We start from the raw sequence: 26,132 nt of genomic DNA, 5'->3' as shown, positions 1-26,132 counted from the left end.
TCCAAAGAATAGCAAGGAGAGATAAGAAAGCCTTCCTCAGTGATCAATGTAAAGAAATAGAGGAAAACAATAGAAGGGGAAAGACTGGAGATCTCTTCAAGAAAATTAGAGAAACCAAAGGAACATTTCATGCAAAGATGGGCACAATAAAGGACAGAAATGTTATAGACCTAACAGAAGCAGAAGAAATTAAGAAGAGGTGACAAGAATACACAGAAGAACTATACAAAATAGACCTTAATGACAAAGATAGCCATGATGATGTGATCACTCACCTAGAGCCAGACATCCTGGAATGCAGAGTCAAGTGGGCCTTAGGAAGCATCACTATGAACAAAGCTAGTGGAAGTGATGGAATTCCAGCTGAGCTATTTAAATCCTCAGTGATGATGTTCTAAAAGTGCTGCAATCAATATGCCAGCAAATTTGGAAAACTCAGCAGTGTCCACAGGACTGGAAAAGGTCAGTTTTCATTCCAATCCCAAAGAAAGGCAGTGACAAAGAATGTTCAACCTACTGCACATTGCTCTCATCTCACACGTTAGCAAAGTAATGCTCAAAATTCTCCAAGCCAGGCTTCAACGGTACGTGAAGAGAGAACTTCCAGATGTTCAAGCTGATTTTAGAAAAGCTAGAGGAATCAAAGATCAAATTCCCAACATCCACTGGCTCATAGAAAATGCAAGAGAATTCTAGAAAAAATCTACTTCTGCTTCACTGACTAAGCTAAAGCTTGTGTGGATCACAACAAACTGTGGAAAATTCTTCAAGAGATGGAAATACCAGACCACTTTACCTGCCTCCTGAGAAACTTGTATGCAGGTCAAGAAACAACTGTTAGAACCAGACACAGAACAACAGACTGTTTCCAAATTGGGAAAGGAGTACGTCAAGACTGTATATTGTCACCCTGTTTATTTAACTTACATACTGAGTACATCAAGTGAAATGCTGGGCTGGAAGGAGCACTAGCTGGAATCAAGATTGCCAGGAGAAATATCAATCAACTCAAATATGCAGATGATAAGACCCTAATGGCAGAAAGAGAAGAGAAACTGAAGAGCCTCTTGATGAAGGGGAAAGGGGAAATTAAGAAAGCTGGCTTAAAACTCAACATTCAAAAAACTAAGATCCTGGCATCCAGTCCCATCACTTCATGGCAAATAGATGGGGAAACAATGGAAACAGTGAGAGACTTTATTTTCTTGGGCTCTAAAATCACTGCAGATGGTGACTGAAGCCATGAAATTAAAATATGTTAGCTCCTTGAAAGAAAAGCTATGACCAACCTAGACAGCATATTAAAAAGCAGAGACATTACTTTGCCAACAAAGGTCCATCTAGTCAAAGCTATGGTTTTTCTAGTAGTCACATATGAATGTGAGAGCTGGACCATAAAGAAGGTTGAGTGCCAAATAATTGATGCTTCTGAACTGTGGTGCTGAAGAAGACTCTTGAGAGTCCCTTGGACTGCAAGGAGATCAAACCAGACAATTCTAAAGGAAATCAGTCCTGAATATTCATTGGAAGTATTGACTGAAGATGAACCTCCAATACTTTGGCCACCTGATGCAAAGAACTGGCTCATTAGAAAATACCCCGATTCTGGGACTGATTGAAGGCAGGAGAAAAGGAAGACAGATGGATGTCATCATTGATTTGGTGGACATGAGTTTGAGCAATTTCTGGGAATTGGTGAAGGACAGGGAAGCCTTGGGTGCTGCAGTCCATGGTGTTGCAAAGAGTCTGACATGACCGAGCACCTGAACTGAATTGAAAGGCTGAGATGCTAGTTAGCAATAAAGTATTTTAAATTAAGGTTTGTACATTGTTCTTTGGACACAATGCTACTGCACACTTAAATGACTACATTACAGTTTAAATATAACTTTAATATGCACTGGGAAACCAAAGCATTTTTATGTTTAGTTTTATTGAAATATTGCCTTTGTTGTGGTGGTCTGGGACCAAACCTGCAATATCTCTGAAGTATGCCCATGATTGGTCTTCCCTGGTGCTAAGACAGTAAAGATCCATGCAGTGCAGGAGACATGGGTTTGATCCCTGGGTCAGGAAGTTTCCCTGGAGAAGTAAATGGCTATGCCCTCCAGTATTCTTGCCTGAAGGATTCCATGGACAGGGGAGCCTGGAGGGCTAACAGTCCATGGGGTCCCAAAGAGTTGGACATGACTGAGTGACTAACACCGTTAGTTCACCTTCATGTGTCCATGATAATCCCTTGTCTTCCTATTTCCCGTAATTCTAGGTGGGGCAAAGTGTTAGTCAGTCCTGCGTCTGACTCTTTGCCATCCCATGAACTGTGGCCTGCCAAACTTGTCCATCCATGAAATTCTCCAGGCGATAATACTGAAGGTGTTGCCATTTCCTTCTCCAGGGGATCTTCCCCACCCAGGGACTGAACCTGGGTCTCCTGCATGGCACAGATTCTTTACTGCCTGAACCACCGGAGAAGCCAGTAGGTGGGGAAAGAGGATGACAAAACCTTTTAGTCTGTGGTTTTTTTTTTTTTCACCTTCCCAAGAGAAGTCCATCTCTCTTGCCAACATGACTAACACACACAGACCACACACTATGAAGCATTCACTGAAAGCCAACAGTTACATTGCACAGGCAAGTGTGTGTTGAAAAGTATATCTGCATTTCCCCCTTATTAGTGTTCAGGAAGTTTCTAATTACAGGGCAGGAGGGAAGGTAAAGAATTAAAGAAACTATGAGCTTCATACTTGTTGCTTCAGACTTAAAAGACTGTACACTCACCATGATTGGTTATTCAGCTTAGTTAGTAAAAACACCCCCACCCCAAACTGCTGTTTTATAAGCATTCATGATAATGGTTATGCAAACTAGTTGCAATAATGTTTCCAGGCTATGCAGTTGCAGGGGGTAGGGGTGGAGGTGGCCTTTTCTCAGTGTTTAATGTGGCTAAGTGGACAGAAATGTGGTAATCCCACAGAAACTGAAGATATCTATTGCTACTATTAACAGTGTAGGGAGGTAAAAGGATGAATGGGTGCCTATTTGTAACTGGAACTGAAAATGTCATCACTGTCTGGCAATGATAGTGAATGATTTTTTTCCGAAGAAAGTGAACCTTACCCAACAGTTTTCCCATATGACTGCTGTTGCTTCTTTTGAATGTAAGTTTAGAATGTAAATTGTATGTATAAATTGCACCTATTCACATGTAGTGGATTTTTAAGATATATTTTTTATTTTTAAATAATCTAAGAAACAGCAAAAATTGCCATTTCTATATATTCATTACCCAGATTTCCCCAATATAATATCTTATATTGTTCAGTCACTAAGTTGTGTCCGACTCTTTATGACCCCGTGAACTGTAGCACACCTGGCTTCCCTGCCCTTCACCATCTCCCACAGTTTGCTCAAACTCACATCCATTGAGTCAGTGATGCCATCCAACCATCTCATTCTCTGTTGTCCCCTTCTCCTCCTGCCTTCAATCTTTCCCAGCATCAGGGTCTTTTGCAATGAGTCAGCTCTTCACATCAGGTGGCCAAAGTATTGAAGCTTCAGCTTCAGCGTCAATCCTTCCAATGAATATTCAGGGTTTATTTTCTTTAGGATTGACTGGTTTGATCTCCTTGCTAATCAATGGACTCTAAAGAGTCTTCTCCAGCACCACAGTTTGAAAGCATCAATTCTTCGGCACTCAGCCTTCTTTCTGGTTGAACTCTACATCTGTACATGACTACTGGAAAAACCATAGACCTGGGCAGTTAGCTACTGTATGAGTGTTTCTTATTTTTGGCTTTAATGTGGAGAGAGCCTCTATCTAGGTCCTGATGCAGGATACAGTAGTGACAGAAGTGGTGAAGAGTTAGGTGGTAAGGACAGGGGTTATGAATGGAGTTACTAGAAATGGAAAGAGGAAACAAAGTTACTGAAACCAAACTTTGGGCACCAGCTACAAATTTCCTCTAAACATTTTGAGTACTAGTCTCACTCCTTGGATTTCACTTGTTCTGCTTTTTTTCCTTTAAAATTAGAAATGGATATTTAACATCCTTTTACATTAGGAATAGTAATGAATGAAAAAGAGGGACATCAAAAGAGAGTACCAGTACTATTCTGTGAATTTCCTTCATACATAAACCTGAAATTATGTAATATTTATCCATCCATCCACCCATCTATCCAATAAATATTTACCCTCAACCTACTGTATTTTGGGCACAGCGCTAGGCAGTAGGGATGGATAACTCTATGAACAAGATCAACAAGGTCGCCGACTTTATGCATCTTTAGTTCTCTCAGGAAAGGCAAACATTGTATCAGTGGAATGAAAGGCTTGAAAAAGAAGTACAAGGTACAAATGAAACTGGGAACAGGCAAACCAAACATATTCTGAACATCATGAAAGTCTTCTCAGTGGAGTTGACATTTAAGCTGAGTCCTGGAGAGTGGGTGAGCTATATCTAGGTGAATAGTTGTTGCTTCCATGGCCTTGCATGATCTGCTCCTCCCCATATTTCCAAACTCATCATGAGCCACTTTTACTCTTGCTCACCATTCACCAGCCAGTTGTCTTCTCTCAGTTCCTCCAACGGCCTGCCTGGAACTCTAAATTCTAAATTCACCCCTCCTCGCCCTCTACAGTTGCTCCTTTACTGAGATCAAGTTCCCAGTTATTCTCTAGTTTCACTTGCTTGTTTCCATCATTTTGTACAGCACTATTTTCTAATCACTTAAAATTTCATTTAACTGCTTTCATATTAAACTGGTACTTTAGAATGAGCAAATCATTTATTTTAAATCATCAATTAAAAGTTGAAATTTGACATGAATATGTTTTTAAAACTCTTAACAAATAGCTAAACTGAAAAGCATTCCTTTTTTAAAATTGTGAATGTGTGTAGTACTGTTCCAATTAAGAAAACAAACAACAGCATGTGGCTTTTTGATTATAAATAGTACAGAAATAATTTTAATTTTCCATAATTTCAATAAATTTCTCACGAAGTACTGGGCAGATGCAAAAAAAAGAAAATCCTGGAGTTTCCTAATAATTACTCACAGAATAAATTTGAACAAATATGGAAAGTAAGCAGTAATAGCAGAATATGTTTATCCTTTTCCAAGTTATGTGTGTATACTCACACGTATAAACAATTAGGGAATTCAATCCGCACAAGTCCCCTTGGGTAGAATCTTACTTCCTAAGAGTCACATCCATCATCATTTAAATCTTGTAAATGCATCCAAGAAAAGGCTTAACAGTAAGACTTGTTTATTTTGTAGGTTTTAAAGAAGCTAGAGTGCCAAAGAAGACTTTTGAAGTGTGAAGAGATTTCTCGTAATTGAAACCAACATGTCATTTATAGATCCTTATCAACACATTATAGTAAGTCATTTACTGCTCATATATTCTTCTGGGAGGGGGTCAGGCATACTTTTGTGCATGAGTATCGCTGATGTTGCTTGTTAAGTGTCAGTTACAAATTGGCACTTGCCATGGGCACTTGCCATCTACCTACCTCTACAAGTATTAAATCATGTGCTTCTGCTGACCTTCAACCACCCTGTGGAAGGAGTTCACGGTAGAGGGTATAAATGAGGCAGGTGGAGAGTATAAATGTGCTGGAGGTGGGGATGGGGGAACTGGCAGAATAGGTCTTTAGATAGATATTTTCAGGAGCCCATTTTATGAGCCTAATTCTTATATCTTCCATATCTAGAAAAGCATTAAAATCCTTCATGGTGACAACTGCTCCTTGTGACTAGCAACACCTTCATGAGACTAGTAGAAACCTTCTGGAAAATATGTGCTTGATTGCATGTATTCACCCTTCACCAAAATCACATATATACTGACCTCTTTGGAGCAGATTCTTAGAGCTATCTGAGGTTCCGTCTCTTGGGTTGCAATCCTCATTTTGCCCTAAATAAAACTTAACTTGCAGCTTTCTTTTAAGTGGACAAAAATATAAAAATCATGAAAAGTCTTACATTTTTTAATGAAAATCATGTGAACTTACTGTGGTTCAAATAAGGTAGAATCCGTAATAAAACTAACTCATCTCTTCTTTTTATCACTGTAAGTTTCCAGAAAAGAGAGATTTGGAGGGGAAAATGCCAAAATATCTGAAATAGTATTAAATGTTCATGAAACCATAAAAAATGTAGTTATCACTTAGCAATTGTCAACCTGCACCCTTCATATGAAATGACAGAGAGAGAAAATAATTATTGCATTAAGGACTATACTTTGGTGTGCATTTTCAGGGTAATTAATTTTGTAAACTATCCTTTAGTTGGATATATTGTGTGTGCTCAATCTCTCAGTCATGTCTGACTCTTTGTGACCATATGCACTGTAGCCCACCAGGCTCCTCTGTCCATGGGATTTTCCAGGCAAGAGTAATGGAGTAAGTTGCCATTTCCCATTCCAGGATCCTAACCCAGGGATTGAACCTACACCTCCTGTATTTCCTACATTGTCAGGCAGATTTTTTACCACCAGTACCACCTGGGAAGCCCAAGATATATTTAAACAAACTCCTTTATGGTTGGGTAATTTTTAGTAAAAAGTTGAGTATTTCAGATTTTAGTGTGGAACTTTCCAAATTCCATTAGAAGTGTACTCTCTCTTCTGATCAAAGAAGCAGAGGAGAAAAAAATTTCTTTGCTAAGTTTAACACTTGAGATCCAGTTAGATTTATATGGACTAGAAATAGTTTTTGTGGATATTAAGGAATAATACAAAGCCTCATTTTTATTTAATTTGAACCGCTCTTCTCTTACCCAAAGCTCCCACAAGCTGCCATCCTCTCTCTCCCTGCTTGGATAGCAAGGATTAATGTACTGTAACTTTTTGTAGTTCTTTCTTCCATTCACAACTTGAATCATTGAAAACTGTATTCAGCTTTTCTACTTCACAAAAAGGTCTCATCATCAAGGACCTCTTTGCTGCTGAATTAAATAGATTATTCAGGTACCCCCCATCCCCATCTCTGCTGGTCATTCTCTTCTTAAAACTCCTGAAAAGTTTTTTTTTTTTTTGCAAGCTTCTTTTAATGTTTAATTTTTTTTAAAGAACTGAAGCGTAATATATATAAAGTGCATAAATTTTAAATGTTCAGCTTGATAGATTTTTGCACATGTATTTCACTCATGAAACCATCATCCAGATAAAAGTATGTGTTATAAGTATCCTGAAAGAGTTGCTCATGTCCCTTCCAGTCCATAAGCTCCACAAAACTAACCAGTTATTTGTCTTTTATTACCAAAGATCAGTTTTCTTATTCTTGACCCTCATTAGATGCCTGCATTCCACTTTTTGTCTGTGAGATTCATTCATGCTGCTGTGAGTAGCAGAATTCCACACTTTTACATAGCTGGGTAATATCTCATTATGTGAATACTGTGCTCACGAACGCCAAGTCTATTCATTCGTGTCTGACTCTTTGTGACCTTGTGAATGGTAACTCACTAGGCTCATCTGTCCATGGGGATTCTCCAGGCAAGAATACTGGAGTGGGTGGTCATGCCCTCCTCTAGGGGATCTTCCTGACCCAGGGATCAAACTTAATGTCTCTTAAGTCTTCTGCATTGGCAGGTGGGTTCTTTACCACTAGTGCCACCTGGGAAGCCCTGAATACAGTATACTGCAAGCTACTTATCTAGTCCACTGATAACCCTCATGCCCTCACTAAATGGCAATGGTACCTTTGCTAATCAGGAAATGTATGATTTGGTTTCTTTTTAGTTCTATTGGTCTCTGTTTGCCCCAATACTGATCTATTTTAATGTCTATGGCTTTGAAATGGTAGTGTAAATCCTCCAACTTTTTATTCTTTGAAATTCCTTGTCTTTTTAGGCTTCTGCATTTCCATTTAAGTTTTGAAATCACCCTGTCATCTCACATACACATACACACACACACACACACACACATGCTGGGATTTTTATTAGAACTGAAATTATTTTGTAGGTAATTTAGGGGAGAGATGACATGATAATAATATTGACTCTTCCAATCCATTTACAATGCATGCAGTGTTAGTCACTCAGTCATGTCTAACTCTGTGCGACATTATGGACTGTATCCCACCAGGCTCCTCTGTCCTTGGGATTTTCCAGGCAAGAATATTGGAGTGGGTTGCTATTCCCTTCCCCAGGGGGTCTTCCAGATCCAGGGATCGAACCTGGGTATCCTGCATTGCAGGCAGATTCTTTACCGTTTGAGCCACTAGGGGAGCCCTCAATGCATGAAACTAATGTTAAACTAATATTCAACTAGAAACTAAAATACGAATGTTGCATTTACATGGAAATAATTTTTGCAGATGCAGTGAACTTACTAAATTTCTTTATTAATTCTAATAGTTTGTAGGTTCTTTTAGATTTTTAACTTACACATTCCTGCTATTGGTGAATAATTCCAGTTTTATTTCTTCCTTTTTAATTTTTAATGTTCATTTATTTTTCCACTTTACTGATTGTAGACCATCTATTTTAGATATAGCTTACAAATTTGAAAATATTTTATTTTCATAATTGTCCAATTAAAAGCATTTTCTAAATTTTATTATGATTTATTTTTTGACACATAGATTTAACATGTATTTCTTAATTTTCAAACGTTTGGTAATTTTTTTGTTTCTCTTTGTCATTAATTTCTAATCTCATTCCTTTCTGTTCAGAGAATATACTCTATAATTTTTGCTGTTTCAGTTTTTACATGAGATGCCCTCACACATTGTCTATTCTGGTAAAGGTTCCATGTACAACAATGTGTTTCATATTCAGCTTTTGCTTTATGAATTTTTAAGATATATTATTAATGCATATAAGTTTTGAATTGTATATATCTCTGTTTAATTGATATTTTATCATTATAATAGGTCTTTTTTATCTCATTATTAAAGACTGAATTTTCACTTTGTCTTTTATTAAAATAGTCCCTTTTAGTTTCTTTAATAAGTGCCTCCTTTCACTTTCAATTTATATTTTCCTTATATTTAATGTGTGGTTCTTGTAAAAAGCATATAATCAGGGTTTAATTTGAGATAATCTTTGTTTTCTGAAACAATATCCTACATTCCTTCCAGCATTATGGTTTTTTGTAGATGAATTTAAACAATGAAGGTAGGTTCTTTTTAACTGGTTTTTTATAATGATGACATTTCTATATTTTTTGTGCAAATTAGTTTTTTTCCTCACTCTACCGTCTCAAGATATATGGATAATTTCTGTAACTCAGAGAATGCAATCAAAGTGTTCACTGACATGAATACTTTGGCCCTTGAAACTGAGAAGAAAGATAAGGTTAAAGTGTATAACCCTGCTGCTGCTGCTGCTAAGTCGCTTCAGTCGTGTCCGACTCTGTGCGACCTCATAGACGGCAGCCCACCAGGCTCCCCCGTCCCTGGGATTCTCCAGGCAAGAATACTGGAGTGGGTTGCCATTTCCTTCTCCAGTGCATGAAAGGGAAAAGTGAAAGTGAAGTCGCTCAGTCATGTATAACCCTGAGCTTGAGACAAAGACCAATGATAATTCTAAATCTTAACATTGGACTTTGAATTCACTCTGACTCCAAATCTATTTTAATACTTTTTTTTTTCTGAGCACTTATCATTATTTATTTTAGTGTTTGATTTATATTTTTTTGCTTGCACCATGCAGCTTGTAGGATCTTAGTTCCTAGACCAGGAATTGAACCTAGGCCCTAGGCAACGAGATTGTAGAGTTCTAACCACTGAACTGCCAGGGAATTTCCTCCATCATAATTTATTGAATACCCATTACACGATGGTCAGTAGTCCCGGTCAGCAGGCACTGCGAATCAAAATAATCCCTGAATTGAGCTTACAGTGCTATATTAGTGCTCAGTCACTTAGTTGTGTCCAAATTGAGCTTATATCTGGCAGACAAACAATCTGTAATAATTGTAACGACTCTGATCAGAGACGATGAAGATTACTCTGGGAATATCCAATGTGAATAACTAGTAACAGGAATCCTTCTGGAATTCCCTGAGAAAGTGACATGCAAGCACAGACCTGAAGGTTAGAAAAAGAGTGAGAAAATGGCTGGATTAGAAAGGGCATGTGTGAAGTAAGTAGTCTGGAGGTAAGAAAGTACATGCTGTTAGGAAATGAAAGAAGTTAGGTATGGTTGGAGGATAATACATTTTGAAAAACATTATTATTTCAAATGACCTTCGCTTTTCTACCTCACTTGACCAGGACTTGTTATTAATGCTGGTGCAGTCCCCACATGTCTCATAGCAGTTGACCATGTTAACTGGCCATTTAGTTTCTCTTTTTTTTAACAAGGGATAACATTTCTAAAATCAAACTGTATCTGGATATTTTAAGGCTCACTTCTGTCACCTTTCCTTGCAGATTTTGTTAACTATAGCCAAATATGTAGGTCATAATAATTATCTCTCTCTCTTTCTCTCTCTCTCTCACTCAGTCGTGTCTAACTCTTTGCGACTCCGTGGACTGTAGCCCACCAGGCTCCTCTGTCCATGGAATTCTCCAGGCAAGCATACTGGAGTGGGTTGCCATTCCCTTCTCCAGGCGATCTTCCTGACCTAGGGATCGAACCCAGGTCTCCCATATTGCAGGAGTATTTTTTGCTGTTGGAGCCACCAGGGAAGCACAATAATTACCTATATGGCACCTTAATATGATGAAATGTGCCAAAGCCACATACCTGTATCACATTTTTCTTGACCTTCCCCAGCATCAGAATTGGACGTTCCATCAACATTCCAATGTATAGCCCTTTTCTTTTTAAAAACCTTTTTATTTTATATTGAAATATAGCCAGTTAACAATATTATGATAGTTTCAGGCGGACAGCAAAGGGACTCAGTCATACATATACATATATCCATTCTCCCCTCAAACTCCCCTCCCATCCAGGCTGCCACATAACATTGAGCAGAGTTCCCTGTGATTGTATAGCCCTTTTCAATACAGAGGATCCTAAGAGCTTTCTGGTATTATTCGTGCTTGTTTTTGTTACGTGTTTAAAAAAAAAACAAACAACTGGATTTCCCTGGTAGCTCAGATGGTAAAGCGTCTGCCTACAGTGTGGGAGACCCAGGTTCAATCCCTGGGTTTGGAAGATCTCCCGGAGAAGGAAATGGCAACCCACTCCAGTATTCTTGCCTGGAAAATCCCATGGATGGAGGAGCCTGTTAAGCTACAGTCCATGGGGTCGCAAAGAGTTGGACACAACTGGGTGACTTCACTTCACTTCACTTCACTTCATGCACGTGTGTGTCTGCGTGTAAATTGCTTTTGTGACAACATTTCCTGCTTTAGTTTTCATAGAAAGGTACTTTTCACGATATATAGTTGAGCGCACTCAACCCAGAACAATTTTATTAAAAAGGAAAGATGTGGAAAGCTAAGCCAACTTAGTCGTAGTGAAGGGTGCCAGATGGGCCAACGCAGTTTCAGCTGCCTCAAGGCAGTGAAGATTGGACTCATCTTCACCATACCGGTGATGCAGGGACATGTTGGAGAATCCTGTGGGCTGGTACAGCAAGTTCTGGTTTCCAGTGGTGCCAACTTTTAAGAATGTAGGAGAAAGTGGAGTAATACATCTATGGCAGAATGCAACGTCCATAGATCTAGAGCTGTTCTGAGCTTCTGTCCAACCTGAAGGGTCTTTATGTCTCCACAGTCTATTGAAGTTGTGCTGGATCAGGAAGATATCAGTGTTACAAAGATAGATCAAATATAAAATATTTATAAAAAAATTTCCATCTTTTTACTCTGAAGGGATGAGTCACTTCCCTGGAGTGAAAAAAATCCAGAGTTCTTCCCACCACCTATTAGCAATGGAGGGCCAGTGCCCCACATCCATGGAAAACTGAGGTTGTGTCCACACTGAGGTCAGCCACCTGGGTATGCGAGCATGACTGCCTGCTAAAATACAGGGACCTTTGAAAAAGGTCATTGTAGGATGACTGGAAACGTTACCAAAAAGGTACAAAGCTATTATTCTAGATTATTATGGTAACATGGGGGGGTGGGGGAAACCACTGCATAGGTCATCAAAGAACTAGTGTTTTAGTGGCAATTCCAGACTTCAGTTACGTGCTCTTGAGCACTGAAACTTTTAGCTGCTTCACATGTAGTATGAATAGTACCTGTTATGTCTGTGCCACAGGACTTTCTAAATAATAAATCGTTATGTACATAAGTATTCTTTAGAAACTTAATCACATAAGATATTTCCAGGGGGCAGCAGGAAGTGAGATACTGCTGCTGGGAAATCAGAAATACAAAGGTGACAAAACTATTACAGAAATACCAGCACAGTACACAAAGGAATAATGAGTTTTATGGCTATAGCATGTTTGTGGTGAGCACTAACAAATTCTAGCAAAGTGAGGAAGAGGATGGTTAATGATAAACTTCTGCTGTTTTTCTGATACCAGCTGTTCCCTGCCACAAGCCTCCCATTTGAGGCAAAAGTATGTGCATTTAAAGTAATGTCCGTATTTCTGCTTCTTCACCACAGAGCACAGGCTGGGAATCCCTAGAAAGTCACCAGGTTTACTTCTTAGTTCTTGAATTTTGATTTGGTTCTTTTTCAAAACTTCTGAGCCATTTTTTTTTTATAGTTTGAAGTTTAATATAATCATACTGAAGTTTGACTTCAACTTCCCTTAAACATGGTGAGTGTAGTTTCACTGTTTCATGGAGAGGACTATTTTTGTGCCTGTTAGTTAATTGTGCTGGTTTGTAGTCTTGGTGTGATACCTCCTCGTGTTCCTATTACCTTCGATTTTTCTGAACATCATTATAATGAAAAATCATCTCTAGAAATAATTCTTCAGAATTTCATTAGTTTCCGTCAGGCTCCTCGGGAAGCTAGCAGTCTGGGATAAAGGTAATCCCAGTTTCAGGTTACTTGTTCTCTGGGTTTCCTGAATGACAGTAAAACTGGCTGACATTATGGGGTGGGGGACGTTGTACCAAGTTATTCCTATGGCGCAGTCTGTGGAGTCTTAGGCTTGAAACAAAGGAGTTGTTTACTAGGGTCTTTGGCTCAGAGGTTAAGCGTCTGCCTCTGACGCAGGAGACCCAGGTTCAATCCCTGGGTTGGGAAGATTCCCTGGAGAAGGAAACGGCAACCCACTCCAGTATTCTTGTCTGGAGAATCCCATGGACAGAGGAGCCTGGTAGGCTGAAGTCCATGGGGTTGCTAAGAGTCGGACACGACTGAGCGACTTCACTTTCACTTTCACTTTATCCCTAGAGGGCTCCTAATCCCTTAGCTTCTCAGCCTCCTCCTCTTTGGATCAGCAAATGTCCTGTAGTCAAACTGTGCTCATCCCTGTGTTTCTCTGCACTTCTTGATCTCTGTCATGGGAATTAAAGATTCCTATCTTGTTAGTTCTTTGTTACTGTAATAGTCAGGATCTCTGATTAGAAACAGAACCAAAAGGAGATAGATAGGATGTCTTAATTTTTGGGCTGCTTCCCTGGTGACTCAGATGGTAAAGAATCTGCCTGCAATGTGGGAGACCTGGGTTCGATCCTAGGGTTAAGAAGATCTCTTGGAGAAAGAAATGGCAACGCGCTCCAGTATTCCACTCTAGTATTCCACTCCAACCCACTCTAGTATTCTAGTACTCTTACCTGGAAACTCCCCACGGACAGAGAAGCCTGGCAGGCTACAGTCCATGGGATAGCAAAGAGTTGGACACAGCTGAGCGACTAAGCACAAAGCACTGCACAAGACTACAGACTGGTTGGCTTATAAACAATAGAAACTTTTTGCTCACATTTATGGAGTCTGAGAAGTCCAAGACTGAGACACCAGCATGATTGTATGATGAGGGCCTGGTCCGTAGCTGCAGTGTCCACTTTGTGGACGGGGCAAAGAATCTCTCTCAGTTTTTTCATAAAGGTACTTATCCACTCATGTTTTTTTTTTTCCTTCCCAAATGTCCCATCTTCTAATACCATCATCTTTGAGGGTTTAGAATTTCAACATATATTTTGAGGGGACACTGACCTTCAGACTATAACAGATTGATCTAGCCATGGAGATATATTGTGAAGAATTGTCTTATGAGGTTATGGAGACTGATAAGTTCCATATCTGCCATCAGCAAACTGGAGACCCAGGACAGACAGCAGTGTAGTTCAGTTCAAGACAGGAGATAAAATGAAATGTCTCAGCTCGAGCAGTGAGATAGGAAAATAAAGGGCAAGTTCTTCCTTTTATTCTTTTCAGGCCCTCGACAGATTGGATGATGCCAACCCACACTGGAGATGGCAATTTCCTTTCCCAACTCCAGTGATTCAAGTACTCATCTTATCCGCAGACACCCTCATAGACACACACAGAAATGATGTTTAATCTGGGCACTTTGTGGCCAAGTTGACAAATGAAATTAAACATCACAGTTACTTTTAGGAAAATGCTTACTTACCTTGTAAAACCTCATTCAGTTTTTTATTTATTTTCTGTGGGAAGTGGTAACTCAGATTACTTAGTCTGCCACCATCACAAGTAGAATTCACCTTCTTCCTTTTACTTTAAATCCGTTGTGCCTCTAGATAATTCCAAGAAGATAATCATCTCATCTTAAAGATTTCCACACATGGTAAAATTATCCCCCAAACTTGACATTCAATATCGCCTTGTGTGAAATTCTAATGTTGGAATCTGGGTTTGTAACAGGGGACCCTTGAGAAATCCCATATAGTTGGTAATATCATAGTTGCCATTTTACAGGTGAGGAAGTCGAGGCTGCAAGGGGTTCCTGGACCTAGTTCCAACATGTGTGTGAAGGCTTCTCCACATCAACAAACAATTCTTGGACACGAGTAGAATGACCAAGAATTCAACTCAATTCTATGATTATAAAATGCATAATTATTAAAATTGTTATGATGATATATGTATATTTGATTATCTGAATAACCAAATATATATATATATATATTTCTTATAAATCATAGCATTGCAGGGGTAGAAAATGAAGATGGAAAGTACAAAACACTATATTGTAAATACCTTTCTGACTTTTGCCTGTGTCTTTTAGATATTAATCACTTTACAATTAATGCTTAAGGGAAAGAATAAGTAAAAGAGGTTTTTAACAAGTCCCTTAAAATAAGGGTATATTATCCAAAATAGTATCTGTAAATATATTCATATTTTCAAGTCTGTTGGGTCTACTAGACTTAAAGTTCACCTCTGAAAATCATCAGTGCAAAGACATCTTAGATTTGAATGAACATGACATATCACCTAGGTCAGTAATTGTAAACCAAATCAGTATCTGACACCCAAAGGACTTTAAGGACATATGGGGAGAATTTTTCAAGTGTACACGCTACTTCTTGTGTTCTAGTGAGCCCCTCCAGCAGGGCAAAGGTATATCTATACTTCATAGGCCTTAATTACTTAGCCATAATTACTCCTAGGAGAGTGTAGATTTTTTTCAGGATTATTGTTACCTGAAAACTGGGTGAATGTTGAACCGAAAGACACAACCAAGCAAAAGATCAAGAGAAGGAAGGATTTACTATTTGCGGCAAGTAAGGAGAATGCCAGGCTTCTTTCTCAAAACAGTGCCTCCCAAACAGCAAAATTGGGGAAGTTTTAAGCTAAGGGTACATGCATCATCATGAAGGGGCTTGAGCCTTTAGTTTGGCATAATTGCAGCAAAGATTGACAGAGTCCAAGCTTTTGTTGACTGAAGTCAGGAAGGCTAGAAAAGATGAAGGTCATCTTAAAAAGTCAATTATCATCTTCCCTTAGGTTCCAGTTGATCTGGTAATTGACAGCTTCAGGCTTATCTTTACCACTGAAATAGAACTGGGAGTCTTACCAACTGATATAGTATCTTGCTTTTGTTATTTCTCTTGCCTGATAATCCTTTTTCCCTGCATTCATTTGTTCCCTTAAGATCATTAATTGCTGAGACCTGTTCAAGGGCAAGCATTGAGGCCAGGCTTAGATCCCTAAATGGCTCAGGCCAAAAATGCTTCTCTTATGTCATGAAAGCCATACCTAATTCTCTCTCTGGTACTCCCCCAACCCTATCTGCTTATAGTATTGAGGGAGGGAAAAAAGCTAATGTGAAAAAAAAAATTTTTTTTTGTGGCATTATAGCTAGGTATTTACCATTGGACTAGAATGTGTATCAATTAATATTTGGGTGATTATTTACTTTTGATATTTTGAAGCTATTAGAGTCACAATACATTCATAGTGAATATCATTAAATGAGTATTTTAGATCCAAGTTGTCACTATCAATTTTTTAAAGTTGGTACTGGTTTCACTACTAGAGCAGTCCCAGTAATCCTGATTAAAACAGGACCTAAATCTTCTAATTTCAATGAAAATGAGCTCTACTTGACTATTTAAAGATGCATATATTATAATGTTATTACTGTATTTGACATATATAATACTTATTGTGCAAGTGGAAAGTTCATGAGGGAGAGGAAACGCAAGTCATATTTCTGATTATGATTTTCCTTAATGATGTCTGCTAAAGTTAAATTTTGTTGCCAAATTTGGTGTTTTGGACATTAGGGTAATTTGTATATACAGCCAAGCCATGACTGATAGTTCTTAAAACAAGTTTAGATAGAACTGTTGATTTTAAATAAACTGATTGCTCTTTTCTTTAAAAAATGTGAGAGAATAGTGCACAATGTCTGTGCCTCTTAAATGTATTAGAATGAAATCACACTAGGATGTGACATTGAAACTAAGTATCTTATCTAAACAAGCATCTCCACTCTTGGATGACATCAATGCAGCGATTCTTTTCAAAATTGCTGAGATCAGTTTGAAGTTGCCTGTGGCTGAATATGGTGATCACAATCTCTGTGTTCAGTAATGAATTCTGTAGTCTTTATCATCTTAACAGCCTTTAGTTATAATTTGAGTTAAAATTAGACAATGGCAGTTAAACAGAAAAAAAAAAATGTGTGTGCAGAATCTACCTTCTCTTCCATCAGATTTGTTTTATGATTGTTCTTTGGTTCTTTGTAACAGTAGAACCTTGAACAGATTAGGATAATCATCAAATTGACTTTGTATAAATTGATTAGCTCTTTTTTCCACTATGCAATCATTTTAGTTACAGATGTCAATATAATTCTCCAGAATGAATTTAATGCAGTAGCAGTTTTCATGACAACTTGGAAATTGTAGTTGTGAAAAAAAAAAGGGTCATGATTTTCACTATGAGAAAGACTTTGGATAAGGAAAGACACTCAGAGTAGGGTAATCCAAGACCTGAAGACAAGGCTTAATCTTGGTGACTGAGTCAGGGCATTGGGCCCAATTTGACATCTCAATTGAAACATGGCATCTCTTTTGTCAATTACCAAGTAGCACTATGCTGAGTCATTAGGTCCCCCATGGCACAACAGGGAGCACTGGTTTTGTATTCAATAACATTATTTCCTCCAGCATCATTCCTGAGACACAACCAAAAGTCTCTTATCCAAGTTAGAAGCTAGCCTAGTCCATACTAGTTTGAAATTATATGTGATACTGGCCCCAGGAAACATGGCTCTTTACAGCGCTTAAAAAGAGCATTAATTTTAACACTCCTGTTTTGAAGGTAATTTACTGGTCATCTGAAGATTGGTGATGCCTCCAAAATTAACTTATAAAAACCAAGAAAGTGGTTGCCTTATCTTCTATGAGCAGTATGCAAGTTCATATATACAAGTTCTGACTGTAGTTAGTAAGATAGAATTGAGGCTAATGGAAATAAAAATAGACTAAAATGGAGAGTTGAATGATACGGAAAATTACCCAATTACTAAAGAGACTTTAGATTAACTTCAGATGAAATAGACTAGATTGTAACTATCTGTAAAACTTTAATAAATGGAAGTAGCCCTTTTTTACTCTCAGGAATCGGTGTTGGTATTATTATTCTCTGTAAGTAAAGGAATATAAAAAGAATAAAGACACTGGGGACAGGAAGACTGGTTTCTAATTCAATTTTAGCTTTTATTGTCTGTAAGATACTGGAAATTACTTAATATCTCAGAATCTCACTTATTCATCTGTAGATATATATAGTAGCATCTATTTTGTAGGATTATTGGGAAATAGAATTGGCATCCATTAGAATGTTTAACATGTGGTTCATTCTCAGTGAATCCTTATAATAACAATATCATCTCTTTTTACATGTTGTTAATGAGCATTTGACATACGAGCACATTTGTAGCAATTTCAAAAATTATGTTAAATAATAGATGAGTATTGATAATCATTTTTATCTTACAAGGAAGGTTTTAGACATTTGAAAAATCTTGTGGTATTAAAAGTTCTAGGATATGAAAAAAAGCCTAGATGGTTTGGGGAGTATGTGCTATTTAATATTATATATAATAATTGTTATTGAAAAGTTCTCTTTAGTGGAGAAAGTTAATCCATAAATTGGGTTTTCAAGAGCATTTATTTATTCTTGTTCAGGCTCGGATATCATTTATCTGGAATGTTTCTTTTTTTTTTTTTCTTTTTTGCATCTGGATGTCTAGCTGTTCTAGCACCATTTGTTGAAAAGTCTTTGTTTTTTCCATTGTATTGACTTAGCTCCTTTGTAAAAGTCAGTTGATTATTTGTGGGTTGGTCTATTTTTGGGCTATCTATTCTGTTCCATGGATCTATTTGTCTATTCTTTCATCAATATCATACTGTTCTGATTACACTAGCTGTTATTATTTTACTGATTTCTAATTTAATTCCATTGTGAGAATAGACATTGAATTTTTGTTCCATGTGAGCTTAAGAATAATGTGTATTCTGCTGCTGCTGGATGAAGTAGTTTATAGTTGTCAATTGTGTCTAGTCGATTGATGGTTTGTTGAGTTCAACTCTGTCAATACTGATTTTCTGCCTGCTGGATCTGTTCATTTCCGAAAAGGGGTATTGAAGTCTCTACTTATGATAGCGGATTCTCAATCTCTTTCTTCTTTTTTTTGGCCATGCCAAAGACATGCAGGTTCTTAGTTCCCTGTTGAAGCATGGAGTCCTAACCCATGGACCACCAGGGAATTCCTTTGATTCTGTTTCTTTCTCTCTCTTCTTTTTTTTTTTTGGTGGGAGGAGTGTGTGTGATTTTTGGTAGTACTATAAGACAATATGCCTGTTTTTAGGCATTCATTTTTTTGTGATTGATAATTTCATTCATGTGGAATAACTTTGGCTATTCAGAGCTCTTCTGAATATGGAAGGTATTTCTCTTTGACAATAATCTTGAATAAGAATTATCTTGAAAGATTTTATATGCTTCTGCCTTTTTAAACAAGGTATGCTTATTCATGACTTCATCTCATCTTGATGCTGTTATAAATCTGAACGTAAATTACTCTGTTGATAGAGTGATAACTTCAGAAACTGTTGAATACTTTATAACATTTACTTCTATATTTCACTACTGCTGGTTCTTTTGAATCTGTTCTTTAATTTTTTTTTCTGCCTGCTTGCTTTTAGACTCACTTCTCAGTATTGTCAGTTTCTTAGCTTCTTTTAATTAGTTATGGACTTTTCAACCAGTTTAGCAAGTCTATTAAAATTATGAAAAGTAGGAGTAACTTGGGTTTCCCAGGTTGGTCAGTGGTAAAGAATCCTCCTGCCCACGCAGGAGACACGGGTTTTGATCCCTGGGTGGGGAATGGCAACCCACTCCAGTATTCTTGTCTGGGAAATCCCATGGACAAAGAAGCCTGGTGAGCTACAGTCCATGGGGTCACAAAGAGTTGGCTATGACTGAGCACGCACGCACACACACACACACACAAACATACACAGTAGTAGCTTATAAATATGTCTCTCCTAAAACAAAAATGCTTGAACTTTAGATAAAGACTGTAATCTTTTCAGTTGCTCAGAGAATTTTGTGAATTCACGCTTTCCCATTCTGCTTTGGTGAGTAGAATTGTTTGAGAACTAATTTCCAGTTAGGTGTTTAATAAAGTCTTCTGCCTGTTAGTATTTCCTATGTGCATACAAGCTATTAGGCTAATAGAAACTTTTGACATTGTCACATATGGTTTTAACAGATATGTTAAAATTAAGTAGTTTGCTGGTTATTGTTTTAGATCCAAAGGATTTTGAAAACTGCTCTGGAAATGTTATACCAAAAAAAAAAAGTTTTATTGAACAGTAACAATAAAAACAAGCAAATTTAGATAATGCAAACATCTTCCTCTGAACTTCACCTTTCTAAGGCAGGTCTTACTTATCATGCAGTACAAAGCCTGATTGTACACTGAGAAAGCCTGCAGTCCTTATTTACATTTTTCCTCAGGGCTTGATAAACCCTGTACAAAGTAAGGACTGCAAAGCTGTCCTAGCAGTCAAGCTGTAGGGACATTTTAAAGCATGATCTAAACGTCTCAGTCATCTGTGCTACAGAGAGGAGAGGATCAAAAAAGGAAGAACCTCAAGATCAAAGAATGTTTCTGGTATGCACGTTACTTCCTTTCAACTGGAATATTTTCAATTTGTCTCGAGGAAGCAATGAGAAAAATTTGCTTGAATCCTGTATTTCAGGCTTGTTTCAAATTCATTATCATTTATTTTCTTCCAGGTGGAGCACCATTATTCCCACAAGTTCACAGTAGTGGTGCTACGTGCCACAAAAGTGACAAAGGGAACCTTTGGTGACATGCGTAAGTTCCCTTATTTGCTCTTCTGTTGAAAATACGTAAATAGGATTCACTCTTCAGTGGCTTGAGTTCCTTGACAAGCCAGGGGCTGTCCCTTCTTCAGATGTGATTATCTTTGTCTACAGCTTTGAATGATAACATTTCCAATGGTTCTCTGATACTCTTTTATCTGTCGGATTAGTGTTCTACCTTGACTTTACATCAGTTGCAAGTACTTGGAGTCAGATAAAATGACTGTCCTATGACACACAGAGTTTCGGATTTCAAAGACATTTGTATTCTCCTTTGGAAAGAGGACTGAGTCAAGACTTTAAATTAGCTGCCTCTGTGAGATATATTATGCCTATAGGAATTTTTTACAGTGCAGTTTATCTGATTCTTACTCCTATAAGTTGTGTTTTTTATGTGTGAAAATAGCTATATAAAGTGGTGTGGGACAGTTTGAAATGATGTGAACGTAAGCCTGAGGATAATTTTGAATTAACTTGTTGGCAGTATCCTTCTCTATGTTTTAAAATGCAGTTTTCCTGATTAATCTTACCATTCAAATGACTGGGAGTCATGGATGTGGGAATACATAGAAGGATGAATAAGTACTGTGATGCTGAATTGGGTAAAGTTAGTTGTAGATTATTGCTAAAATATGGAAATGGCAGTTTACCTCTCAGAACGGGTTTTGAGGAAAGAATGGAGATTGCCATTAATCAGTCTGGGAAACGGGGAAGTCTTTCCTGCTGAAACGGCATTTTAACTGGTACTTGAAGGAGGAGGATCTAGTGCTGAGAGCAGGCAGAGTCTCAGGCAGAGAAAACAGCATGTTCAAGGGTGAGAGAAGGGCAGAGTACTTGCGAGGTTGTGAGCTGTTAAGACACCCAGCAAAGGTGAAGGAGAACAAGACTAATTCAACAAGGCTGCAGTTTTATCAGAAATGCAGCAGGAAGAACTTGATGGCATTTGAGTCTCAAGTCACATGATTGGCTCTTTATTTTAAAAAATATTTGTTCTGCTTATGGTTGCCAGGGAGGGGGGAAGGATGGCGGGAAAGGTTAGTTAGGGAATTTGGGAGGGACTTGGTCACACTGCTATATTTAAAATGGATAACAAACAAGGTCCTATTGCATAACACAGGGAACTCTGCTCGATGTTATGTGGCAGCCAGGATGGGAGGAGGGTTTGGGGGAGAATCGATACATGTATAAGTGTGGCTGAGTCCTTTCGCTGCCCACATGAAACTATCACAACACTGTTAGTCGGCTATACTCCAACATGAAATAAAAAGTTAAAAAAAATGATCTGGCCATAGTATGTTAAATATATTGGAGGTGACCGTAGAAATGGTTTTTATATTTAAATATAGGAGTGACTTGAGCTTGTTGAAATCACAATGAAAATGGGCCACTCAAGAGAGAGGTAAGGAGTGAAGAATTTGAGCTCTGAGCTCAAGCCTTCAGTGATTGAAGAAGAGTGTCCAGGAAGTTAGTAAAAGTTGGATATAAGGGGGTGACCAGGAGGTGGGATCTGATGAGCAGTGCTTCTCAGGACACATGATGGAGCAAGGACAATTTCTTTACATCTAGTCTGGATCAGTGGAGAAGGCAATGGCAACCCACTCCAGTGTTCTTGCCTGGAGAATCCCAGGGATGGAGGAACCTGGTGGGCTGCCATCTATGGGGTCACACAGAGTCGGACACGACTGAAGTGACTTAGCAGCAGCAGCAGCAGCAGTCTGGATCAGGGATTTATTTTCTAAATTTTATCTCATAAACTGATACACTTCAATTAATCATGCCTCTGCCAATGTTTTTATTGTTATTCTTCTTTTGAATTTTCATCAATTCAATGAGAGTTCACTAGGAGAAAGGTATCTGTGAAAAAGAAGCCAAATCAGATGCCATATTTAAAATCTGGTAACCCTGTGATCTTGAGAAAAGCACATGCCTTACAACTCTAGAGGTTGTACTGTTGGTTAAAAAAGCCGTTTATAATTCAACTAAAGTCTATGTCAGTGACTCATCAGCCATGCAAGTTACTGACCTAATTTGACTTTAAAAAATTTAGTTATCTCTTAAACAAAGTAGTGTGGGCTTCCCAGGTGGCTCAGTGGTAAAGAATTCACCTGCCAAAGAAGGAGACGCAAGAGACGTGTGTTCAATTTCTTGGTCGGGAAGTAGGAACTACTCACCTTGGAGTAGGAACTGGCAACCCATTCCCATATTCTTGCCTGGAAAGTTCCATGCAGAGGATCCTGGAGGGCTACAGTCTTTGGGTTTGCAAAGAGTCAGACGTGACTGAGCACACACATATAAAGTAGCAGCATCCTTTTCTGTTATATCAGTGCCGAACTCTGTCCTACAGAGCCAATGCTCTTTACTATGCTTGAGGTGAGGTCACCAGCAGTTCAAATTCTACTTTGAATCTCTTCAACTAGTATGGATCTGATTTCTTAGCAGTCAGTACTTTCTCCATAATCCTCATGGACTTTGGCAGTGCTTATTTATTGTAGTTCTGGAGACGGAAATGGCAACCCACTCCAGTATTCTTGCCTGGAGAATCCCATTGACAGAGGAGCCTGGCAGGCTATGGTCTATGGGATTGCAAGAGTCGGACCCGACTGAGCAACTAAGCACATATACACACATTTTTGTAGTTAGGACTGGAAAGAGAGTAATGCCACAAATGTTGTTTTAAACCTGCTTGAGTTGATATTGCTAACATTATTCAAAAACAGACATGAGACGTCAATTCATCTCACAAAATAGCCAACAGGTATGTTTTGGATCCTCATGGTGTATACAGCACAGGTTGGACTCCTGATTTCCAGAAAGCTTGTTATTTATTTATTTACTTATTTATTTGCTGGCCATGCCAGGTGCCTTCTGGGATCTTAGTTCCCTGACCAGGGGTAGAACCCAGGCCCACAGCAGTGAAAGCATCGAGTCCTAACCTCTGGACCACCAGGGAATTCCCCAAAGCTTCTTTTTTTAAAGTGAAGGACCCATGAAAATAAGTCACCTGACATTAATCACTACTGGATAAAGGATTGTGTTGTGAGATTCTCTTAACATTTTTAAACAGCATTTGTCATTTGACTTTATCTTGCTTGAGTTATAATCTTTTTTTGAGGGGGAGGAATTGTTGCCACCCCTTGATGTCACTTTGATGAGTTTACAGAAAGAGAGTCTTAGAGAAATAAATTCAATAATAAGGTTGGTAAGAAAAAGTAGAGGGACAATATACAGTGCCAAACTATTTTTGAGAAGTTGTAGGTGATTATTCTGAGAAAAGGCATGGGCCGGCCTGAGCTGTCACTTTAAGAGTTTGATAGCATTGCTTGGTGAGCTTGATCCGTACAAATTACCTAGTAAACAGAGTTTGGCATATTTGTACGTAGAAGTTCTTTAAAGATAGCCAAGGATAGAGCTATAAAAAATGTCCTAAGATCTGCAAAGGATGACAGGAAGCCACGCCCACTTCTGTTGTTGATAGTGTCTACATTTATTTAAAAAGGCAAATTTCCATATAGTTTTGCCTGTTGGTAGAGAAGCATGACCGATTGCTATTGGATTTTTCAGTTTTTCCTGGGCATGTGGCAGCTGTCTCAAGGATGCCACTTAAATCAAATAGCTGACACCTAACAGAATACCTGTATCTGATTTTTTAAAAAATCTAATACTAAGACTGTGTCTATTTTTCATTTTGTCCCTTGTGAAGTCCTCCTATTCTAACTAGCTTCATTTCAGAATACCATCCTGCATTGCTAAAACATCATCACAGCATCAGGAGCACCCCACAATCTCTCTTGAGAGGAGTAAGAGCTGACATTTGAATCATAACATCTCACTCATTTCCTTTTTTTAATTTTTTTTTTAACCTCAGAGCGCTGGGCCAGCCAAGGACAAGAGTGCCCCTTCCCAGACATCGCTGTTAATCTCAGTTTGTTCACATGTATCATTAATACCCAGCGCTTTAAAAAGAAGTAGTTTGCATTGAGCTGACCTGACCAGGAGCCGGTCAATCGTGCCAGTGCCAAGCGTTGGTTGGATTAATTAATATTATATTAAATATTATATTAAACTCGGTATTTTGCATTGCTCCTTTCCTCTTCTAACAGAAGATATGTGTTTGTAGAATGAGCACAGCGACAGCACAATTTCAGTTGGTTATTTAGTTTCCTTTGTACATGTATGAAACAAAGCACACATCCCTGGCCACAAATCTCATTTTATAACCAAATAAGATAGCTGGCACAAATGCTGTAGCTCTTTCATTGAATTTCTGTTCCTTTAAAAAAGTTGGGGAAATCAGATCATGTATGATAACAGGTGGTAATGGAGGCTTGTCTCAGAATTCAGAACTAGGTAGATGAAATCATTGACTAAGATGAAATCCCTAAGGGTGATATCAGATAATAAATATCATAGTGTTCTTGAAACAATAAAATACCCTATCAATGTTCAACATTTTTAATATCTTAATTATGCACATATTCTGAGAATTCTTATCTCATTGGATGCTGAACTCTTTACAAAATTGGCATCATAAACATTAGGGCTTCTAAGGACTGTTGTAGAAATGCAGATAGATCTTTCAGCTTTCAGGAGACAACAAAGCTTAATGCCAACATTTAAACTCTATGAAGAAAATAAAAATGCTTGGGTGAATTGTGAACTCATTGTATTTAAACCAATTTTTACAAGTTCTTCCTGCCTAATATTTTAAGGAAACTTTTCAAGGTTCTTTTTTTTTAAGGACCCCACACTTTAATTTTTCATAATGTCTTCGTCTATGGGTAAAGTGTATTTTATTTCAGATAAACTCAGCAAGATCTCCATTAAATTTCTCATTTTTAAATAGCAGATCTGAGGCTGACCTAATCTGTCCAGATAGTGCTTCTCAAACTTTAATGTGGCTGTGAATCAGCGGGGTATATTGTCCAAAATGCAGATTCTGATTCAGAAGGTCTGGGGAGTAGATTCTAACACACAAATGATGCAGACATTGCCCATCTATAGACTGCTTTTGGGGAGGCAGGGTCTAGGCAATTTCTTTTATGTTTGCTTATCCTGAGTCTGGGGCTTCTCAGGTGGTTCAGTGGGTAAAGAATACACCTGCAAAGGGCTCAGGGCCGGGGCAATGGGATGACCCAGAGGGATGGGATGGGGAGGGAGGTGGGTGGGGGGTCCAGGAAGGGGAACACATGTAAACCCATGGCTGATTCATGTCAATGTATGGCAAAAACTATTACAATATTGTAAAGTAATTAGCCCCCAACTAAAATAAATAAATTTATAAAAATAAATAAATAAATAAATAAATAAATAAATAAATAAATTGATTTGCCTTAAAAAAAAAAAAAAAGAATACACCTGCAGTGCAGGAGACACAGGAGACGGAGGTTTGATCCCTGGATCAGGAAGATCCCCTGGAGGAGGGCATGGCAATCCATTCC

The 26,132-nt window shown here is 38.2% G+C and overlaps 1 protein-coding gene across 5 annotated transcripts in view; it reads left to right on the top strand.

Moving 5' to 3' along the window:
* PLA2G4A (phospholipase A2 group IVA) overlaps positions 1–26,132 on the top strand; it is a 157,836-nt gene that overhangs the window by 20,460 nt on the left and 111,244 nt on the right. For 4 of the 5 annotated variants that reach the window (XM_081491325.1, XM_081491321.1, XM_081491324.1 and 1 more), the window contains 2 exons: positions 5,284–5,386; positions 20,605–20,686. In XM_081491325.1, the coding sequence (XP_081347451.1) occupies positions 5,354–5,386; positions 20,605–20,686 (115 nt within the window). In that variant the 5' untranslated portion in view covers positions 5,284–5,353. Of the gene's footprint in view, positions 1–4,643; positions 5,086–5,283; positions 5,387–20,604; positions 20,687–26,132 lie in introns of those variants that run through there. The other variant, XM_081491322.1, reaches the window with a different exon arrangement.

The sequence above is a fragment of the Giraffa tippelskirchi genome, chromosome 5 (genome assembly GCF_054371585.1).
Source record: "Giraffa tippelskirchi isolate mGirTip1 chromosome 5, T2T-mGirTip1v1.2.pri, whole genome shotgun sequence".
Lineage (NCBI taxonomy): Eukaryota > Metazoa > Chordata > Mammalia > Artiodactyla > Giraffidae > Giraffa > Giraffa tippelskirchi.
The sequence above is the reverse complement of the archived record's forward strand: the minus strand, read 5'-3'. Positions and strand labels throughout refer to the sequence as shown.